At 32.7% G+C, this 23,447-nt stretch overlaps 2 protein-coding genes across 3 annotated transcripts; one reads left to right on the top strand and one right to left on the bottom strand.

Moving 5' to 3' along the window:
- Positions 1–206: 206 nt before the first annotated feature.
- On the top strand, positions 207–2,920 carry LOC120071600 (protein NRT1/ PTR FAMILY 2.11-like). The gene is made up of 4 exons (XM_039023944.2): positions 207–462; positions 539–756; positions 847–1,397; positions 2,020–2,920. The coding sequence occupies exons 1-4, from the start codon at positions 369–371 to the stop codon at positions 2,912–2,914; spliced, it is 1,758 nt and encodes a 585-aa protein (XP_038879872.1). The 5' UTR covers positions 207–368; the 3' UTR covers positions 2,915–2,920.
- Positions 2,921–6,054: 3,134 nt separating this feature from the next.
- LOC120071229 (plasma membrane ATPase 3) lies at positions 6,055–14,341 on the bottom strand. Of its 2 annotated transcripts, none has more exons than XM_039023362.2 (23): positions 13,777–14,341; positions 12,505–12,633; positions 12,316–12,422; positions 12,107–12,226; positions 11,913–12,011; positions 11,667–11,804; positions 11,408–11,542; positions 11,129–11,308; positions 10,622–10,828; positions 10,417–10,536; positions 10,198–10,317; positions 9,981–10,103; positions 9,766–9,870; positions 9,530–9,674; positions 8,964–9,128; positions 8,601–8,839; positions 8,237–8,269; positions 8,025–8,106; positions 7,532–7,692; positions 7,197–7,382; positions 6,924–7,106; positions 6,664–6,842; positions 6,055–6,463 (listed from the first exon to the last, which is right to left on the bottom strand). In XM_039023362.2, the coding sequence occupies exons 3-23, from the start codon at positions 12,376–12,378 to the stop codon at positions 6,367–6,369; spliced, it is 2,880 nt and encodes a 959-aa protein (XP_038879290.1). In that variant the 5' UTR covers positions 12,379–12,422; positions 12,505–12,633; positions 13,777–14,341; the 3' UTR covers positions 6,055–6,366. The 2 variants fall into 2 exon arrangements, with proteins under 2 accessions (XP_038879290.1, XP_090166933.1); XM_090310807.1 differs by lacking the exon at positions 13,777–14,341 and adding an exon at positions 12,732–12,796.
- Positions 14,342–23,447: the final 9,106 nt, after the last annotated feature.

The following is a 23,447-nucleotide window of genomic DNA, read 5'->3' on the forward strand; positions in this document are numbered from 1 at the left end:
GTTTGAATTAGGTCGGTATTAGCAACCATACAATTATGTACAGCCAGAAAATGTGCAGATAATATTTACAGTGTCGTGACCAAATTTTGAGCAAAATGATCGAACTTGTTGTGAGGTCGGCTGTAGCCAGTGGCGTGGTCCATGCTAAGTCAGCCGCATGCTCTTGTTTTATAGACAAAGCAATGTGAAATTTTCATTTCCTAAACGACAGCATCACATTTCAGTAAAACCAAAAAGACCCCAATTTTGTTTTCTAATGAACATTTTTCTAACTTAAACTTCATCCACAAAAATGGGATAAATACAGCAGACTTGGGCACTTGTTACACACACACACACACACATACAGAGAGAGAAAACTCAAAAACATGGAGAAGAAAAATGAAGAAACAGCTCCAAAAAATGATGATGGGGAGACTCAAATTCATTACAAAGGCTGGAAAGCCATGCCTTTTGTCATAGGTAATGTTTCATTTCTGTTCTGTTTTCTGTTCTGTTACATGTCTTTTGTTTGTTGTTTATGTTGTTTTTCATTCAGGGAATGAGACTTTTGAGAAGCTGGGAGCTATTGGAACATTAGCAAACCTTTTGATTTATTTGACTTCAGTCTTCAATATGAAGAGTATAACAGCTGCAACTCTTCTTAGTGTCTTCAATGGCAGCACTAATTTAGTCACTTTGGTTGGAGCTTTCCTTTGTGATACTTACTTTGGTCGCTATAAAACCTTGGGATTTGCTATTGTAGCCTCTTTCTTGGTACTTTTTTTTTCACATATGATATTAAAATTTTGAACTTTTTCCCATTTACCATACATTTGTAGGATTAATGTTTGTTTTCCATTGAAGGGGTTGCTTGTAATTCATCTCACAGCAGCATTTAAGAACTTGCATCCACCTCACTGTATACAAGATTTGTGTAAAGGGCCATCGCCAGGGCAGATGACTTTTCTGTTGGTTGGATTTGGCTTTATGATAATTGGAGCTGGCGGCATTAGACCATGTAATTTGGCCTTTGGAGCTGATCAGTTTAATCCAAATACAGAAGCTGGGAAGAAAGGGATCAATAGTTTCTTCAATTGGTATGTTTTCACTTACACTTTTGCAATGATGGTGTCATTGACAGTCATTGTGTATGTGCAAACCAATGTCAGCTGGGCTCTGGGATTGGGAATTCCAGCAATTCTTATGCTGATTGCTTGTATACTCTTCTTTGTGGGTTCTAAAATCTATGTGAAAGTGCAAGCCACTGGCAGTCCAATGACCAGCGTTGCACAAGTTCTAGTGGTTGCTATTAAGAAAAGAAAACTCAAGCAACCAGAACAACCATGGCTTTCTCTCTTCGACTACACACCTCCTGGATCCATTAACTCCAAACTTTCCTATTCAGATCAGTTCAGGTATAAAACCCTCCAACCCTTTTTTTATCTCACCCCATAATTCGATAATCATATGATATTATCCAAGATTTTTATACGGATGATCCAATCCCAACGGCTTTAACGTGGAATGACCCAATCCTAGAAAACTAATGAAAACAAACCTTTTACTTATGTCATAGAGTACTTCACCGCTTGGAAAGTATTATTGCATTAAGGACGTCACAGCCATCGCAAAATAGTCGGGGCTCTAATGCGATTTTCATTTTTAATCACTGGTTGGCTAACTATTGATTAAAAGAAAAATCTCGATTGAAATGAATATCGCATTAAAGCTCCAATTATTTCTCAAGAAGAGGAACGTCCTTACGCGATTGTGCTCTATGACGTAATCAAAAGGTTAGTTTTCATTCGTTTTTTAGGATTGAATCATTCCACCATTAACGCCTCCAAAAATGGAACATTCGTACAAAACCTCATATTATCCATTTCGGATATAAGCTCAGGTAACTTTACTATTAGTTTCACTAAAAATGACTTAGAGTCTATTTGAAATGGCTACACACAGAAAGTCATTCCTTATTCCTTATTATATCCCTTCACATGAACTAATTGAGCAACACAAATTCATGTTGGTGAACAGATTTCTAGACAAAGCAGCAATCATAACAGCAGAAGACCAAATAAAGGAGGATGGATCAGCAGCAGATCCATGGAGACTTTGCAGTATGCAACAAGTGGAAGAAGTGAAGTGTTTGGTGAGAGTGCTACCAGTATGGTTAACAGGAGTTCTATTCTTTGTTGCTCAGTCCCAACAACAAACTTATGCAGTATTTCAAGCCGTTCAATCAAACAGGCGTCTAGGAAACTTCACAATCCCAGCAGCATCCTACACAGTCTTTGCAATGCTAAGCCTTAGCATTTGGCTCCCCATTTACGATCGAATCGTAGTCCCTTTCCTTCAAAAAGTTACCAAAAAAGAAGGTGGAATCACCATTCTCCAAAGGCAAGGGATTGGAATATTTTTGTCCACAATGACAATGCTTTTGTCTGGAATAGTTGAAGATAGAAGAAGAGCAATTGCCCTTACAAAGCCAACAATGGGAATTGAGCCACGAAAAGGGGCAATTTCATCGATGTCGGCCTCATGGCTGATTCCTCAGCTGACATTATATGGATTGGCTGATGGGTTTGGGGCAGTGAGCCAATTGGAATTTTATTACAAGCAATTCCCAGAGAATATGAGGAGCATTGGAGGGTCAATGTTCTTTTGTGCCATTGCAGGTGGGAGCTATTTGAATGGACTGTTGATAATACTGGTTCATAGAATGAGCAACGGATCTAAGTATGGAGATTGGTTGCCTGAGGATCTCAATAAGGGGAGATTGGATTACTTTTATTACTTCCTTACTGGTATTGAGTTAGTTAATCTGTGCTACTTTCTAGTTTGTGCAAAGTGGTATAAGTACAAAGGGGCAACTCAAAATGCCTCTGAAATTCACTTGATATCAAAAGAACCAGAGAAAAATAGTGTTTGATATATATATACACACGTATATACATACATACATACATACATACATACATATATATATATATATATATATATATATATCAGCAGGGCTTAAATAATGAGCTAATCAACCTTGTTTTCAGATGGAGTAGATTTTGAACTTGGGGTTGTTAAAGCAAAAAAAAATTATGTATAGAACTTATAATGCATAAATTATTGACAGTGGCATGACAGGGTAGGGTAGATGTTACAAAACCAGGTTCTGTGATTGTGGAGGGCATTCCTTGTTTGAATTTGATCCACACAAAGCAAGAAGAAATGGAAATGAAGAGAGGAAAATTCTGAGTTTTGTATTCGGTTTAAGGTTTCCTTCTGAAGCTTCAAGGCCACAAACTTTGATGGGAGAATGAATAGGAATATTACTATAAAATATAAATGAACATGTGAATGGATAGAGTGAGACTTTTCAAAACTTTACGAGTATTCCATAGAACAATGGCCTATACGTTTATCATTTATCCGTAATGTAGTTTTATAAAAGTATGATATTGTCCACTTTGAACATAAACTGTCGTGGTTTTGCTTTTCGTTTCATACCAAATGTCTTATATCAATGGCGACGTTGTCCCTTCATTTGTATATATATGATTTTCCTCTTAACTAGTCAATGAGAGACTTTCATCGCATTCTCAACTGTTATGATTCAATTATTCAATATCAACTCACTCAATAGTTTATATGTACCTCAACTAACACTCTATTGGCTCTAGTACATGCTCACAATGTTTCTTAAAAATTCAAGGCACAATAAAGCATAATAGTCTTCTGAGGCTTAAGCACAAGACACAAAGAAAAATGCAGGCATTCTTTTTTTATGAGGTACACTATAAATAAAAGTATGAATAAAGAAGAGAAAGCATAGTTAAAGTGGAAATATGGAGGAAAAAACCTTGGATACAAGAAATTTTACAGTTAGGCTTAGAAAATTTGATTTTTTTAGTTAATAAAGAAGGAAAAGTCCTAACTATTACTATTTTTTTTTTTTAAATAATGAAAAAACCTCAAGGTCCAAGGCTTTGAGCCTTGGGATTTCACAAAAGGCGTGCCTTATTTTGTGAGTCTTATCTTTTCAAGTTGAGGCGTCAGACCTGCACCTTCAGCTTAGCCGCACATTTAGGAGGGCTTTCTAAAACTCCGATACTCATATCTAGCATTTTAATAATACATATATTTGAAGTCGGATTGTTTATGTATTAAAAAGTGTATATAATGTACGAGAAAGAATATACATTTATTATTGGTAAGATGGTTGCACATCCTAATCAGTACCGACCAATGGAGGTTCTAACGTCGCATGCAATTAGAACCAAATTAGTATTAATGGCTGAAAATAGAAGAGTTTTAATACGTTAAGAATTCAACACGTTCTAATTTTATGGCCTATTGGGTTGTCTTGTCTTCTTCGATATTTGATAGCCCTTTTGTTGTAAAGTAGTTAAGGTGGGTTCTATGCTGGATATTCTATAGCTATGTATTTATTTATGGACCCAATATAATTCATCCTAAAATGGTCAAAACTTAGCTATGCTAAAGCAATAATTTTAAGTCAGATTTTTGTGTGTTTCTCTATCTTTCCTTATAGATATAGAAATGATGTCATTATCAACATGATCAAATTGAGCGAGCATACATGTTTTACATCTTAACAAATTTACACCCCCATTAAATGGGTTGATGAAACACATCTATGGCTTCTAAAAAATTAGGTGATTTATCTTTAAGAAACCTATAGTTAGAGGCTTAGTTTTAATAGCCTGAATATAACAAAGAGATGCATGACTTAACAAAGCCTCTAGGACAACGACTATAGGTAGAACTACACAAATCTATAAGTAAATTGATTAAAAAATTAATCAATCTAAGAATGGAGGTTGTTATGCCAAGTCTCAAGAGGATAAACACATATTGTGGGTTATCCAAGACAATACTCAAAGCTCACGAGCAAGCCCGAGCCCAAGGGATACTGAGAGGAGAAGTATAGGGAATGTGTATCCCAAAAGAGAAAAGTTAGAGTCCTGGAGTTTGAACCGACCAATCAAGCTGGTAAATATATATCAATCGGGAATAGTCGAGTTATGCTCGATTTGCCACCCTACAACCTCAAGCGCCAGAAACAATCCCGCTCGAACTACACGTAACTACATGCGGCTGTCAGAGGAAAGACATTATAAATAGCCTCGTTCGAACGACCTCAAAAGGGAGAATAAGTAATCTCCAAAAAAATGCTATGCTCTTACTTCTTATGCACTTAGCTAAACTATACACTACTTGTAGTAATTTATGGTAAGCTTAGCACCACATCGATATGGGGATCTCCTATGTAGGTCAATTCGGAAAGCGAGACCAGATCGAGAGAAACGGGTCAAAAGACCAAACCCACAAGGGGCCTACGACGACAATAAACACGAACAAAATCTAAACACCAACTAGAACATCAAAGGTCAATTAGGATGAGGTAGATTAAAGAAACACATTTTGTTCAACCAAAATTTGAGAAAGAGAATAAGGAACAAAGACACTAGAAGAAGAGAATGAAAAAGGAAACTATGAGAGTAATGTACAAAGTAGTGAAAAGGAAGGAGATATCGAGAGAATGAGTCCAACCTTTAGAATTAGTGATGATAAAATTATCTTCTTCAATCGACTCGTCTTTGAGCTATCTGTATGCAAGAGAGTCTATTGTGTCTTCTAGTTCTAAGGTGCACTCAATCCTTGTGTATCTAGTGTTTGTTTTGAATTTTTACAGAAATCAAAAAACTAAATTAGGAGTAATGTCGACCATGTGTGAAGTACAAACTATTACACTACTTATTACTTGAGAAATATTGCTCCAAGTTTGTTGATGAATCCATCCATGGTAGGAGGTTTAAGATGACAAATGATGATGACTATAAATTTGCTCTTCAAAGTGATAGTTTAGATTATAGGACGAAATCTTCGAAAGGAGGAGAGAATGATGTGAACAACCGAAATACTTCAAATCATGATTCACAGTTATTTCAAAGTTCTTTAGACATTGGAAAGCGGGGAGGTGCAACCGTTTGGGAGAGAGAGAGAGCAGAGGAGAAAAAAATTATATTTTCTTTTAAAATTTTAAATGTAACGTTAACAACAAAAAAGGTAATGCAATAAACTAATCTGTGTAGCTACAAAAAAAAAGTTGGTCGTAGAGACCTACTAAAGCATTTTTCAAAATGCAGAATACAAGGGCTACATCATAACCTTTTTAAAGTTGCTTTGCTAAGGTTGGGTAGAGACAAGTGATTTAGATATTCATTAAAATAGACATTATGACCCATTTAGAATACTAAACAAAATAAAGAAACTTTGTTTATGGTTTTGCAACAGTTTTCTTCACTTTCAAAACTACCACAGTTTCCTTGATTTACAGTAAGAGTGATCAAAAAGTGTTTCTTCTCATACTGTGTAAGCTTGCTGAATTGTGTCAATGTCAAGTCCTTTCAGCCTCACCACTGATTCAACATGGCCTTTCAGGGTGTGTAGTTCCCTCAACCTGAAACAAATATGGCCCAAGAACAACACTGAGAAGTGAGAAAGCAAGCATAATGATGCAGAAACCAACCTCTTTTATTCTAAATATGAAACACTTCATTCTAAGAGGGTTACAAACTAACCATCTAGATGTTGTCTCTTGCAAAGGAGAAAAAGAATTTATATCTGAAACAATTAGTTCTTCAGGTTCAGTGTATATACCTTGCAATTTCAGCTCTCCTTTTGGCTTCTTCAGCCATCTGATTGAGCTCGGTGAAGTGAGTTCGGTCGTGGAACATTTTGGCATCAGGTGCTTGTAATCCATGTAATGTTCTTTGCGCATGAGCCCATTGTAGCTCCCGTTGTTCCTTCCCGAAGTCCTTTTGCCTCGTAAAGGCAATCTACATGCCAAGAAATGACTCAATCATGACACAACTAATAGGAAAATCACATTAAGTAACTCAGCAGGGGGAGAGAGATACCCTCTGTTCGATAACAAGATCCCAAGCCCTCCCACTCAAAGCATATCGTATAAAGAACTTAATGAGATCAAGTGGTATGTAAAAGATAATGTTGTAAAGCCAGATAACACCAGCCCAACCCCATCCAATTCCTTCAATGGCAGCAAAGCTCCAATTTGCATAAACCGCAATTAAAGTAGCAATCTGTTCATGAGAGAAAGAAGAACCAGTTCAGTTCTAATCATAACTTTGCATACAAAAATCTATACTGAAGTTTAATGGAAGTCCACTCACCAGCTGTGCAACCAGAAAAGCCACAACCAGTAATAACCCAGGACGCTCCACATAAGACCAACTTCGAGAGCGTGTAACAAATATGAGAGCCTGACTTATAGTGCTTACTTGCAGATACACTGCTGATGCCAGTTTCCTAATGTCATCGTGCGCAGTTTTCTCAAGAGTTGCCACCCCAAAGACTCGCTGAAAACAAGCAAGTAAATCGGCTAATCAATCTAATAGAAGATCACTAGTTGTAAGAATAACTGACAAGATAACACAATTGCTGGCTGTCAACACTGATCATAGAGTTCTAAATGCAATCTTCCAATGGACAGATGCAGCTATCTTACTGGAAAAAAGTTTGTCTTATAGGCTGCCCAAAAGAAGATAACAGTCATCATTGCCAAGTAACCACCAAGTATAATGCCAGTTGTAAAAATTTCGGCCAGCTTCCAGCTATCAGGCAAAGGAGATGGTTTCACTCTATCCTTCGATATCGTCATTATTGTACCTATTATCACAAAGTTTCTTCAATTAATAAAAAAAACTTCTCAGTAGTTAAAGTAAGAACTTGAAAAACATTTCCAATTTGCTCTCGCAACAAATTAATCATCTTTTAAGAAATTCATATTCCAACCAGAAGTTGTAACAATCAGTACTTGTAGCTTTGAATGAAATTGCAAATTTCACACATCTTAACAAGGAGATATAGTTGGTTGGCAGCTTGCAGTGTCTATGGCCGAAATCTAAGAGTACACTCACTCAGTGATAAGTCTCATCATGTATATGATGCTAATGGCAATAAATTTTAGGGAGGGAGGGGGAGGGAATATAAATACGAACCATCATTGAGAATGGCAATGATAAGCACCATAAATGGAGGGAAGTCAAATTTCCATATGAGAGCCAGCAACATGAAACCAAGCTGTTGACAAGCAACATACAAGATAACACTTTTAGATCATGATATCAAAAAATACTTGAATGAATGGATTAACAAAAAGAATATAGAGATGCCAGGAATTTGAATCTGAACAGAACCACCATTTACTTACCACTATACGAATAGTGATTGAAACTGCATATATCTGTCACATAAAGAATTTTAGTTAGTATATATCGTCACAAACCTCTCTTCCATAACAATGATATAAATCAGATGATGAAGAATTGAAACTGCACATATCTGCTACATGCAGAAATTCAGTAAATATATCAACACATACCTCTTCCATAATTAATATTAAAAAAAAAGGGGGTTGGGTGGGGGGTGTCGAAGAAGAAGAAGATCACTGATTCACTACTATACAACACATACTTGAAAAAACTGTGAAAGTGAAGTTGAGGCATTATCGACAATAATTTTTCAAACGAGAAATGGAGCAAACTAAACAATGGGATATGAAATAATCTGCTTACAGTGTAATTTTTCATCCTCTGAAAGATTGCTCGGCTCGTCAAAACAGCACTAATGATAACACTCAGACCAGGCTCTGTAAGGACTATGTCTGAAGCACTGCGAGCAGCATCAGTAGCATCAGCAACAGCTATCCCTATGTCTGCTTTTTTAAGGGCGGGAGCATCATTTACTCCATCGCCAGTCATTCCACAGATATGTTTCCTTGCCTGCAGGCGCTTTACAATCTCATATTTGTGCTCTGGATTGAAAACAATATCAATGAATCAATAGAGGATAAGAACATGTAGTAGTGCATGAATGTCATGACTTCAAGAACTCTATATCTTAGAAAAGAGGAAAACTCATTGGGAGACAAGATTTACCAGGAAAAACACCAGCAAAGCCATCAGCTTTTTCTATCAGTTCATCAACAGGTAAAGCAGCAATAGACTCGTCCTTGTCCTGACCTAATAGAGCAGATGACGGATACATGTTGGTTCCCATCCCCAAGCGACGTCCTGTTTCCTTTCCAATAGCCAGTTGGTCACCTAAAAGGCAAAAAGGATCAGAAAACCTAAACTAGCCACACTATTCCCAGTTCTACGACGCCAAACACAACCAAAAAAAAAAAAAAAAAAAAAAAAAACTAGTCAAAACATATTTTTAAAATTTCTTTCACATGAAGAAATCAACATATATGTCACCTAATATTTACATCACGTTCCCTTTTCGTGCATTCATTTATGGCTTTACTCTTAAATCCAATCAAACGAAGGTAACAGCTTGACGTTTCATCCAAAGTAAATTGAAGGCATATGAAAAATAGGGGATATTGGCATCCACGGTAAATCCAAGCCTTAAGATAAAAACTACATGTATTCATTTTTAACCCCGGTTCAGATGTAATGATGTTAACTTTCTCTACAGATTGGCTACCAAAAATAGGTACCAGTAATCATCTTCACATTCACTCCAAGATTTAAGGCCCTCCTTATTGTCTCGGCACTGTCATGCCTTGGGGGGTCAAAAAGTGGCAGAAGGCCAACAAACTGCCATGGACCTCCAGCACTCTCCTTCCTACCATCTGGAACTTCCTGTGTGTATAAATGACAACAAAACCAGTAAAAATACATTATAAAATAATATTAATTACAAGGAACAGTCCAAAATTGAGACGCTACATACCTGGTATGCCACAGCAAGAGAGCGTAAACCTCTTTCTGCAAACTTGTCTATCACTGCATGAACTTTCCTCTCAATCTCTGACTTATTGTGTGCAAGGTTCAGAATCTAGGATCATAATCAACAGACAAATAGTACAGTGAGCTGAAACTAATCAGTTTTTTAATTTCAGTTGGAAAACAGAAACATCAATACAACCTAAAATGGCAAATATATACCTGCTCTGGTGCACCTTTGCTGACTCTATGCATTTTACCCTCATGGTCTATGTAAGTCAATGCAGTCCGCTTATCAGTAGGGTTAAATGGAAGGAAGTGTACTTCTTGAATACCGGCACGAGCCTTTCAACAAAAAGAAATAGATGAATATATTATACTCGGAGTAGTTACATATAATATGAATCCTTGCAACAAAGCATGTACAAATCAGTGAAACCTCTTTTGGGTCAGCAAGCATCCCAACAATAGCAGTATCAATAGCATCTTGATTCTCTGTTCTTGATGCCCGGGCGGCCATAAGAACCACAGTATCCACATCCACTCCTTTAGCAAAAACCTAAAATTTTCAAGTCAGATATCCCATTCAGAATGACTTACCATAGGTTGAACGATATGTATGTAAATAAGTTGAACATGGCTACATTTCCTTGCAAACCTCAACAAGATTTTTGTCGACAGTTAGCTTGTTTAATGTCAGTGTTCCAGTCTTGTCACTGCAAAGCACATCCATACCTGCCATCTCTTCAATTGCAGTCATCCTCTTAGTGATAGCACCCTACAAGTAATTATTACAATATCTCAATCATTCATTTTTCATAGTTGAATTACACTTAACAGGAACTCTTGGAATCCTAGCAAACCTGCTGAGACAACCTATGAGAGCCAATCGCCATTGTCACAGAGAGTACTGTGGGCATGGCAATTGGAATTCCTCCAATCAGAAGCACGAGAAGATTGTCAATTCCAGGACGATATTCACGATCTTGAATTGGGTACATGACTATAATTTCTGTAATCATCCCCACAGCAATTGAACATATGCAGAAATTCCCTATTGCAGTTAAGACCTACAAGACAGGGAACAGGCGGAAATTAGGATTGTTTGGTTGTATTTCTAAAAATTCTCAAAATGAATATTAAAATATAATACAAATCGTGTTATACTTTAGAACAAAATACTGTTTTGTTTCCTGCTGCTTTTGTTATGAAAGTGAGTCTTAAAAACTATCCAACCAAATAAGCTCAATATAAAAAATGAAAAACAAATTATTTTCAATTTTTATCTCTAAAGATGACTTATAAACATACTCTTATCCAACACTAAAAAAAATCCACACATAACATAATTTACCAAAAGCTTTCTTTACCTTTTGGAAGTGTCCCACTTGATTAGTGGTGTCAACAAGGTGAGCAGCCTTGCCAAAGAAAGTATGAACACCAGTGGCAATGACCACCGCTTCAATCTCTCCTTGTTTACAAGTAGAACCAGAGTATATGCCATCGCCGGGACCTTTCGTAACGGGAAGGGACTCGCCTGTAAGAGCAGACTGCAAAATTCAAAGCAGGATTCAGAAAACTTAGTTTTTGGGGAAAATAATACCATAATGAAAAAAGTATATACATTTAGTCAGCAAACATGATCTCACCTGATCGATTTTCAATGGATCCCCGTCCAGAAGACGAGCATCGGCTGGAATAATATCCCCAAGTTTGATGCTTATAATATCACCAGGAACTAAAACCGATGCATCTTGCACGCTCCACCTTCCATCTCGAAGAATCTTTTATCAATATACATAAAAAGAACAAAATCAAATAAGCCAAATAACAACTTGTCTAAAGAGGCAGAGAAGAAGAGAAGCCTAATGGATCGAAATAATGAAGTAATTAGAAAATTGCAGTTACCTTGGCTTGGGGAGCTAAACTAGCCATTAGAGCAGCTGCAGCGTTACCGGCATTATTTTCCTCAATAAAACTAATCGTTGAGTTGATAAGCAACAGGGCGATAATACCAACAAAGTCTTGCCAGTCAGGAGGCTTTCCCTGCGCAAAAATGTATTATGTAATCTTAGTACAAGGACGTCAGGTAAAGATGAGATATACCGAGATAAATGACAATACCAACCAAAAAGCTGAGAGCTGAGCACTTACTCCACCATTTGCCAGTGCAATGGCCATAATGGCAGCAGCTTCCATTACCCATGAAAGGGGGTTCCACATAAACCCCAAAAATTTCAAGATTTTACTTTCCTGGAAAATTATTAGGAAGAAAAGCAAGACAAGATATTAGTATTTTAATTACTACATAACAAGGTTGTCAACATTAGAGGTGAGACATTGATTACCTTCTTCTCCTCAAGCTTGTTGTGACCAAAAATTACAAGCCGTTCCTCGGCAGCTGCTGTGGTAAGACCCTCTTTGCTACATCTCAGATTATCAAAAACCTCTTCAATGGGAATGTTTTCCTGCATTCACATGATTCTGAGAGTGAGTGCTAGGAAATTACTCCCACATGAAAACAAGCAAAGGCAAATAAATTGTTTAGATCTGTTACCAAGTCGACAGTTTCCTTCAATACAGCTTCCAAAACCTCAGGCTTCTCTCCTTTTTCTTCCATTTTGCTTTGAAGGTATAACGTTTACTCAAAATCGCTAATTTACTCTGCCCACAAACATAAAATGGTCACCAAATACTTCAATCCAACCCACCGAATACAAGGCAAGAAAGTGTTTCCCAAAATTACCAAAGGGCAGGAAACCAAGCTAGAAAAGGGTGACAGAATTTGAAGTCGATCAACGGTGAAAATTCTGGAGGAGAAAATGAGAAGCCCACCAGCTTCACAAAATCACAATTTTGCAGAAACAGAGAGTAACTGCATGTAGAGTTTAGAGCAGCAGTAGAGTGAGTTAATTAAAAAAGATATTAAATCCCCCATTAAATAATCTTTATGGAAAGTGCAAAACTTCAAACCTTGCCAGCACTCTAAGGAAGAAAAAAAAAATGCCATTCAATCTATCAATTAAATGTGGTCATTTTGATGTATTCATCTTCTATTTTCCCTTTTATATTGAAGTAGAATTTAAATTTAGAGAATTATTAGAACAGGGAAAATAGAAATGAGTTTAATAGAATATGTACTCAGAAAAAAGAGTAAGAATATGGATATAAATGAGTCAAAATCAATGACATTTCAATTTGATCGAGTCAATTTTCGTTAAAATCACATCATCAATTGTTCAATTAATTAAGACATACATTACTTCATATATTTAAATTAAGAATGATTCAATTACAAATTTATTTCAATTTAAAAAAAATAAAATTTAATCTCTATAATTTTTTATAATTTAATTCGTTTGATAAAAAGATGATAAAATTTTACTAATTTACATTATAATAATGACTAAATTCTTATTATAAATATATGCCTAAATGCTGACCTACTATAAATTATAGGGATGGAATGTACAAATTAACCATTAAAATAATAAGAATCTCGGGAGGATGGAAATAATTTACATTCACATGAAAATTCACTACTGTTTTTAAAAAAATTAAATATAAAACAAACGTTTTACATTTTAATTTACTTTTTTAATAGTAAATTTTCATTCCTCTTCGAAACTCGAAAAGAGATATTATTGATAATCAATTAAACCCAAAACTATTTTAACCTATCTGATTTTACATTTTTTTTAAAATCATTTTAGTCGGCGACAGGGTTTCGCGCACTTCTAAAATGGTCAAGCCCTGCCCAAATAAATAAATAAATAAAAAGTAACCCCAAACTCATTTCTTGATTAAAAATTTAAAAGAAGGGAAAAAAAAATGATCTGCAGTAGCTCTAAACAGGAATTATAGTAACAATACGGAAGGTAGATGGAAAAAGCAGAATGATAATAATAAAACACGAAAAGAAGATGATCTTTACGGAATTGAAATCCAGATTAATAGCATTTCAGGATTGAAGTCCGAAACAAGAATTAAACTAAGAAGTATGAAAGAAAGCAAATACCCAGGCACTGCTATGTGAGACGCAAATCCCAATGCCAGATAATGATTTGCAGTAGCCCTGGTGAGAAAGATTGAGATGTCTTCAATTCCGCCGTCAGTAACTCCGGTGGAACACTCTAGTACAGCTTTTCGAAGTTCAATCAGAGGAACTCGAGCTAATCTGTAGCCAGAAAAAGATGAACACTGGATTCGGGCACTAGGCGGTGGATGAAGGCCACCATTTAGGCATCTTCCGGACAAACACCGAGTAAAGTAAACCAAAGAGGGAAGAAACTGAAAAAGCAGAGAGAGAGAGTGTATGAAGAATATGGAGAACGTGAAGGGAGAGAGAAGAGATGAGGTACGGTTGAGTGATAAACAGAGAGAGTTAAGGAGGGAGAGCAATTTGTGAGAGTGAGGGAGAAAGAGAATGAAGGAAATAATGAAAAGAAATGGCCAGTCGTGGGCTGAGAGTGAGGGAAAATGACACCATTAATGGAGTCCACACACAAAATCAACCAAATAGATACACATGTAATATGTATATATATATACATATGGGCAAAAACTTTGGTTAATCGAGCTGCATCCATCTTTCGTATGACAATATATTATATAAGATTTTTCTTTCTTTAAAATATATAATTTTTTTAAAAAATTATTTGTGTGTTAACGAAAAAAATAACAAGTGATTAAGTGCATCCTAAAATACATCTAATCATTGCTTATATATATATATTGAAGGTCACAACTAATAAAATGAATCTAGTTCAACGATAGTTATTAAAACATTTTTTTAAGTTTGATTAAATCTTTTAAAAATTAATCTTTATTTTTTGTCAAAATGAATATAACTTTAGAAGTTAAAGCATCTACTACTCATAGTTCCAACAACACATATATAAAATGGTCTCTCGAACAAATTTGAAGGTAAGTAGTTACATGTTTACTATGTTTTATAATTGTTTTTCGGTCTCACATTCGAATTTGGATTATGTGTTTTTTAAATGACTATTTTGATTTTTCTAAACTTCATTATGATATTTATACTTATAAAAAGAATAAAATTTGTTGAGCATAGTATTCTTGTTTAAGACTTAAAAAAATACATAGAAAATAAATAGATGAAAGGATTGAAAAAGTCACTGTGAGAATTAACATATACAAGTTTTAAATGTACATAGACCGAAATGAATAAAAAACACTAGAAGTATAATACTAAAATGAAGTCACACTTTAAAAAAAAAAAAATGTCTAAGCTTTATTTCATTTTATTCGATATTATTACTTTTACAAATTCTAACAATAGGTTCATTAAATTTAACGAAAAAAATACAATAAAATTTAGAAACCTATTACAAACCATAGTAAATATAACAAAATATCATTTGCTATATTTATAAATATTTTTATTTATTTTTTAATATTTGAAAATACCTCACAAGATTTTTTTATCCGATATTTGGTGGAGCATTAGGTTATTTTTTTTTATAGATTATATGTAACTTTCTCTCTCGTTAGTTCTCCCCAATATATATATATATATATATAGGAGACGATATTTATATACATTTATTAAGTAAAAAGGAAGATTGGAAATTTATGGAAAATGGTAATAGATGAGGATAGAGGTAGAGCTAAAAATAATGAACCGCACATGCTTGCTTTTACACCTTATCCTCATCCAATAACTTATCCCTTTCAATTCTACAACTGCCTAACAATTACAACTTTGGTTATATTTTGCAAATCATCCCATCAACTTTGTCACAATATCTTCACTTATTCTATATTTCTCTACCCAACAATGAGTTAACAACTTAGGCATGACAATTTATACGCATACTTCATTATTAATTATTCGTATAGTTATATCTATCTATACAATAGAAATTTATATTTATTGTTGTTTTTTAATTCAACAAGATGAGAGTATAAAAGTATGATAAAAATAGATCCCTACAAGCACGTGGGACGAAAGAGTAATTAAACGACTTTTAACCTTATGCAGTTAATCTTTCATATTAGATAAATCTTTTATGGAAAAAAAATACAAAAACTGTCAGATGGTAGTTTCTTATTGGACAACCCCTGAGATGCATAGAGATAAGAGTAGCCTAAATAAATGTTTTCACTCTCAAAGGTAGAAAAGGACATTTGAATATTTTGACAAGTTTAAGAAAAGTGTATAATATCTATTTGTGTTAGTTGTTCGTGTTAATATTAGTAATTGGGTAATAGGTTAGATTAAGATAGTTAGGAAATGGTGGAGAAATCATGCGTATTTGATGTTTGGTAATCCATATCATGCATATTTGTGGTTGTACCTAACCTTCAATTTCAACCACTATTTACAAATGGGATCACCATCTTTGATGTATGTCATTGGGCTCATAATAACTCTACAATATAAATAAAATCTTTGACACCATCAACTTGGTGTCCACAAATTCATTTATTGGTTTGGAAAAAAAAAATCAATATCATTGAGCTTCTAAATTTGGTGCACCCACTTGAAAATTAAAAATAAAGTAAAGGGAGTTGTTTGGATTAAATGCTACAAGCAGAGTTGTTTAAAAAGAATTTGGCAAAAATATGACACTCTTGAAAACTATTTGTAAAATATCATTTTATTTATTTTTTTTTTTTTTGTCTTGTTGGGTTGTGTAAATTTCATCAACCAATCAAGATTTAAACCAAATTATTAAAAAAATATATGTATATTAATATGAATTTGCAAGAAACTAAATATTGAAAAGATAAAGAGGAGTAATTTAAAAAAAAAAACAAATATAGAAATTAATGTAAAAAGAAACGTTTATAACGTAGATACAGATTTTTTAAAAAAAATAAAATAAAATTTCAATTTTGTTGATTTCACTGAAGATGTCATCTCCAGTTACAAGTTTCATATATGTTGTATTTTCGGAAGGGACGCAACTCGAAACAGGGAAAGAAAAGGGAAAAAGACCGTATTTTTGCCAATAATTTTAAGAGTGCTCATGTTTTTACTAATTTTAGTTGGGTTTAAGTTCAATTTGTTTCATATTAGTTAAGTTGAAGAATGGGATGGACTCGAAGCCTATAAAAGAAGCCTATACTTTGAGTTTCAAGTCGTTCCAGTTAGAAACATTTTAAGCTCGAGTGTACTAACTCTAGTTAAATTCTTGTTATGTATTCTCTAGTATGAGAGTGAAAAAAGAGTATGAGTGGTATAAAAGGCTTGAGAGAGCACTCTTGTTATTGGGATCTGGGAGAGAATTGTTCTATGTGATTATAACAATTTTTTGTAAAGTGAATTTCTTTTTAGTGGGTCGTAGTTTTTCTCCAAGTTGAGAGTTTTCCATATAAATTTGTGTGTTTCCAGTTTTATTGTTTTTCTTTAATTTATCTGTTATTATCTTATGTTTATTCTGCCGTAGAAATGAGAGTTTTTTTTACTAACAAGTGGTATCAGAGCCATGTTCCTAACTTAGCTATGTCGGTAGAATCCTCAAACGTTGAACAAAGATGTATAATAGAGCCTTGGAAGTAGTCATGGTGTGATCCGTGGGTGAACTCTATTGGATAGGTGGTGTGGTCGAGCAAAGAGGAGCTAGTCTAGATAATAGATGGATGGATGACTATTTGAGAGGAGGCTTAGTGGTCCTTTGTTTAAGAAGAGGATTGTTGGAAATGCAATCAAAGTCCCACATTAGTTAGATAAAAGGATGATTGTGGGTATATAAGAGAGACAACTATTTTCATTAGTTATATAAGGGGAAATCATAAAATGAGTCATGTCTTTAGTTTCAAGTCGTCTCATTAGAAACATTTTAAGCTTGAGTGTGATAAAAATTTTGAGAAAGTGTTCTCTAGTTAAGTAATTTTATTGTTTTTCTTAAATTTCTCTTTTATTATTTTCCATCAGTCAAGAGCACTGGTGCAACATTTAATCTGATGTTGTTTCTTTTGGTTAAAGTAAAGAGAGGAAAAGGTCTTTTGCTTGGTAAATAGATAAAGAAATTTCTTTGTATTGTCTTTTACTTACATTTTGGATTATTGAACTTTTCCCTAAAAGAACACAAAACATAATAAAAATGATTAATCATTATAAAATGTAAAAATATCCCTATTTGCTTGGCAAATATGTTACATTTTTTATTCACAATAAAATGTAAAAATAATTAATCATTATAATATATTTTGTTTAGAACATAACAACGGTGTATTTTGGGTGAGAACTATTTTATGACTATAATAACCACAACTTGATATAGTAAATACTATATTGTAATCCTCAATACATTTGTTACAGTATTTACTATTTGCTATATTTTTTACTATTTTACCGCTACTATAAATTGGATTATATGACGTTTTTCCAATGTTAAGTAAAGAGTATACTTGACACTTATAAAAGCGTCGAGTATTCGACTATCAAGTATAATGTGATAACTTAATTCTGAAAAAACGTCAAGACAAAAATTTCTTGATATAATTTTCGTGTCAAGAAAGATAATACACTTGACACTGATGACATGTCAAGTGGATTAATGTTTGACATTTGTTACATATCATATGTGATTACTCTTGACATTTTTTATATGTCAAATATATTTTTATCTTGACACGAAATAATGGCCAAGTTATTTAATTCTTGACACATTTTTAATGTAATCTATGTTTTTTTTTTCAAATTAAACATTCGAAATTAATTTATATTTTTCATTTCTTGCATTACATGGGTTCCAATAAGGCAATTTCATCAACTAAAATAAACAATTGTACATATTTCATGTCTACATATCAACTCAATATATCCAACGTAACTTAACAGTTCCATTCTTCTACTACTTTTCATGTATATGAACGATTCCAAAATTTACAAGACCAATCCATAATAGTACATACTCTATCAATTCGCCCCAATATATGATAATTCTAAAATTACAAAAATCAATCCATATGTGCTATATATTTCAAATTTCACAACACTCAAATATATCCTCCACCATACATTTTTTTTAAGTACATAACCTATAATAGCTATGAACAAAACATTTATACAAAAAAGTTTTAGGGATTCTCATGTAACCACATACACAAAATTTATAGGATGTCCGTCAGATGTAGCGGCCTAAATATTCAGCCCATTCCACGCGTACTTCATCCAATTGAAGTTGCGAGTACGAGCTCCCTGTATCAATCTATAAAACATATAAAGTCAATACACTATTTATAATGTTACAATATAAAAAGTAATTTGATATTCTTCTCTTTAGTCACGATTTCTCGCATATATCTCATAACATAATACCCACATTCGAGAGTTCCCACTTGTAAAGGACACTACAATACAAAATCAATAATTAATACACATCATACAGATACATTAAATATACATCATTCTATTAATTTTTTTAATGCTCTTATAAGCCTTTACTGTTTTTCAGGATGTGGTTTTTCGAGTCTTTTGCAAATTCTTTTGAGACTGAAAAATCATCATTGCCCTATATTTGCCAAAGAGTATAGTATAATATTCAAAATGAAATAAACTTTACACCAAAAAGAAAACCCAAGCAAAATTAGCTTACATATTTGTCATGTATTTGATATCTTCTCGTGAATTTGTTCTCAATGAGTCAAGATAGTACACCACATCATTATACACATTAATAACAATTAATGACCAATGATCACTAAATAAAATACACAAATAATTAGTAAGGAACATGAAGGTAGCTCATTACATTAACATTTTCTTGTACTAAAAGCACAGAATATTTTTTACTCCATCATAGACCAAACATGCAAAATTTTCAATCTAATTTTCTCATATTCCATTATTTGGTATACAAGTTCAATGTTCCCAACACAATTCCACATTAGAAAAAAGGAGGGAAAAAAAGGAAGTGATTTTGCTTTCAAGTCACCCAAGAAGTAAGGTAGAACATGAGTATAAGGAGCAATAATTAATTATACTTACCTGGGATTATAAGGAGCAATAACTAATTGATCTTGTTCGGAAGTCATTAATCTACTAAAAAGGTTCCAAGCTCTAACTTCTCTAGTATTTTGGTCCGTGAATATAAGAGATAGATCTACAAAAATGTACTTTGATCCTTTATTTGAATCAACAATGAAGAGTGTAGGTACCTACAATAATAGATCAAACATATCAACTTACTACTAATTAATAAAGTGATAATATATCATGAACAAATAACATTTACTTATGCAATATAAGCCACAATTGATAAAGTCTTCACTTTTTGCATGCTACAAAATTCGATCATATCTTCTCGCAGAACATAACTCTTTCGACTAAAACCAAAGAGCTCAACAGGTAGTTGGAAGGAAATGCTAGTCTCATCTACCATTATCTTTTCAACGTACCTAAGAATAGACTTCAAGGATATTGATAAATTGGATGGTGCACTAGTAACTTCATTCTATTTTGGCATCATCCTTGAAGCTTTTTTCTAATATAATTAAGATAAAACATGAGTAAAATATTCATTCCTAGTTAAGATAGAAGAACATGAGACTTATACAATGCACCTTCAAGATTGACGGTACACTAATAGCGATCACTTCCTTCTCCTTTCCCGCATTCTCTGAAACTTTCTCCTAAAACCACAAAGTTATAATTTTATAAGTAATTAATAGTAAATTTACCTCATAAATAAGATGTAGAGCAATGGGACTAGTGCAATTCTTATTTGCCTTCTTCCCTTCCCCATGTGTGGTTGATGCACTAACAACTTCCTTCTCCTATGATATAAATATAACAATACAAACAAGTTAAAATTTATCATAACTAATAGTTGTAACCTTAATGCATAGATTAAATGAAATAGAACATGAAACTAACTGTGACCCCAACGTTTGATTTTTGCTTCAAGGACAACGTATAAAAGTACTATTTGTATTAGAAAATCCAAATCTGATGAAGTTTTCCACACCCAACTCAAACTCTTTAGATAATCTACTATTTACCATCCATGATTTATCCATACTTATAATAAGCTAATCTTGGAACTACAAAAGATATGTGTATATATATATATACTATTCTAAATTAGATAACTCATACAACTTATAAAATTTGTATGGAATTGATATTTATAGAGAACTTAAGAACTTGAACTCTCAAAAACTTCAAATATGTGCTAATGTTGTAATGAATAGATGGTTTACTAAATTCAAAATCTTAAGAATTAAATGGTGTAAAGAGCAACTACAACCACTTTTCTATTATGCTAAAATAGAGATCGATGATTTCAAATGGGATCAAATGCTTTCAAATTCTAAATATGTCCATTATCAACCAACCAATATTCACAATAATAAGAACAAAAAGAAGGAATTATGTGTTCTTTAAACTAGATTGAAAAATAAAATCTTAGTAATTTTGCACATAAGAAGGAAAAAGTACAAAATAGAGAAAGAGATTATAAACTATACAGTGTAAATAAAGAATGAAAATATTCTATTTATCATAATGACAAATGCACAGTGAATACTATAAAAGAGAGACACAATCTTAATATCACAATTAGATGAAAGTTCATTAAATAGAATTGAAAATGTGGAAGAGTTAAGGTTCTCATGATGCTAGATTAAATTTTTACCAAATTTGACATTGAAGTAAACTAAATCCACAAAGACAAAAAGGATTAAGCCATAGTTCCCCACAAATCAAAGCTAATAACAAGTACTCAAAATTCCAAACGAAAATTTTCATCAACAGAATTGAATCATGGAGGAACATAAGAAATTAAAAGGGTGAATAAAATATTCAAAACATTCCGTCAACCTCCGTTTTTTATCCCTTTTATTTGACATTTTCTTTTCTAAAAGGTTATTACTTGACATTTTTTCCCCCAAAAAAACAACAAGTAATTAAAAACTAAAAGTGTCAAGTAATGTAGATTTTGTAATAGTATACATTCATCATTGTTTTATTCTTTACTACGGTGTTTACTATTTCTTTCTCAAACTAAAATAATTTACACCTCAACCACATACTATTGAAACCCAAACTAAAATAATCTATATCTTAAACACAAACTATTATAACCTAGGACTAAAATAACCAACTCTTGCCCCAAACCCCCCTATGTTGTTGTTGTTATTATTATTACAATATGGGTGAGAATCAAACCACTAATTTCAAAATTGATAGTACATTCTTTATACGATGTGAGCTATGCTTATTTTTTATCGACTATGTTAACTTTAATCACATAATATAAAAATAATTTTGTTGATTACTTCATCGTTAATTATACGATTTTGTTTTTATTTTATGTTCTTGAAATGTATGTTGGATTCATTATAATTTTTCAATTATGGTTTTCATATCTATTAAGAAACATTTGAACGTCTAGTCAAATTCTAAAAATAAAAACGACTTTTAGAACTACCTTTTTCAGTTTTCAAAATTTTGCTTAGTTTTTAAAACATTAGTTGAAAGATAGATAATAAAATATAGACACTTGTTAATTAGAAGTAGTGTTTATACCCCAAATTTTCAAAAACAAAAAACAAAAAACTAAGGTCATGTTTACTCGTTTAGTAACTATTTAGTTTTTTTTTATTTTTGAGTTTTTTGAAGTTATGTTTATTTTCTCAAAACTTTTCTTGCTCATGTTTTTCATATTTCCTATGTAAGCACTAGGCAACTTACTCAATAGCTAAATAAGTTCTTGAAAACAACATTCTTTAAGTTGCGTTTGGTAATCATTTGGGTCACATTTGGTAATCATTTTAATTTCATTTTTTGTCTTTGAAAATTAAGCATATTTTCTTCTCATTTCTTACAAAGATTTGCATCTTTTTTTAAATACAATGATTGAAATTCTTAGTCAAACTCCAAAAACAAAAATAAATTTTTAAAAGCTACTTTTTTTAGTATTCAAATTTTGGCTAGGTCTTTTAAACCATTGGTAAAAAGTAGATAATAAAGAAAAAAAAAATAGGGAGGTAGAAACCGTGTCTAGGTCATTTGGTAACCATTTGGTTTTTGGTCTTTAAAATTAAGCCTATAAATGCCTATTCCAACTCTAAATTTATTACTTAGTTATATATTTTTTACCAATATGTTTCAAAAATCACGTTAAATTTGAAACTAAAAATTTAGTTTTTTTAAAAACTAGTTTTTGTTTTTAGAATTTGGTTAAGAATTCAATTGTTTTATTTAAGAAATATGAAAATTATTGTAAGAAATCGTGAGAAAATAAGTTTAATTTTAAAAAAAAAACTAAAAAATCAAATAGTTATCAAACGAGACATTAATCTTTAAATTTAATTTTGTTTTTTAAAATATTCCTATAATATAGACAACAAAACATAGAAATCAATAGCTAAAAGTGATCTTTATAAACTTTTTTTAGGAAGAAAAAAAATTAAATAGTGATCAAGGAGGCGTAACCTAAGTTGTACACACACAACAACAAAAAAAAAAAAAAAAAAAAAAAAGAAGTTTGAACTAAAATAAATATTATAAAACAATAGAAGAAAAATAGATAAAGTTTCTTTAAAGGGGAAAAAGGAGAATGCGTAGATAAAGGCAATGCACAAATTACTTTTTCGTGGGTTAATGTTAAAAATGTTTTAAAAGTCTATTTGATATTTTCATATATTTGATGGTAGCCTATCTCAAAATTATATTCCAACTAAAACAATTGTTTTAAATGTATTTATATA

Source organism: Benincasa hispida, chromosome 2 (assembly GCF_027475165.1).
Source record: "Benincasa hispida cultivar pf3 chromosome 2, pf3_genome.v1.1, whole genome shotgun sequence".
NCBI lineage: Eukaryota > Viridiplantae > Streptophyta > Magnoliopsida > Cucurbitales > Cucurbitaceae > Benincasa > Benincasa hispida.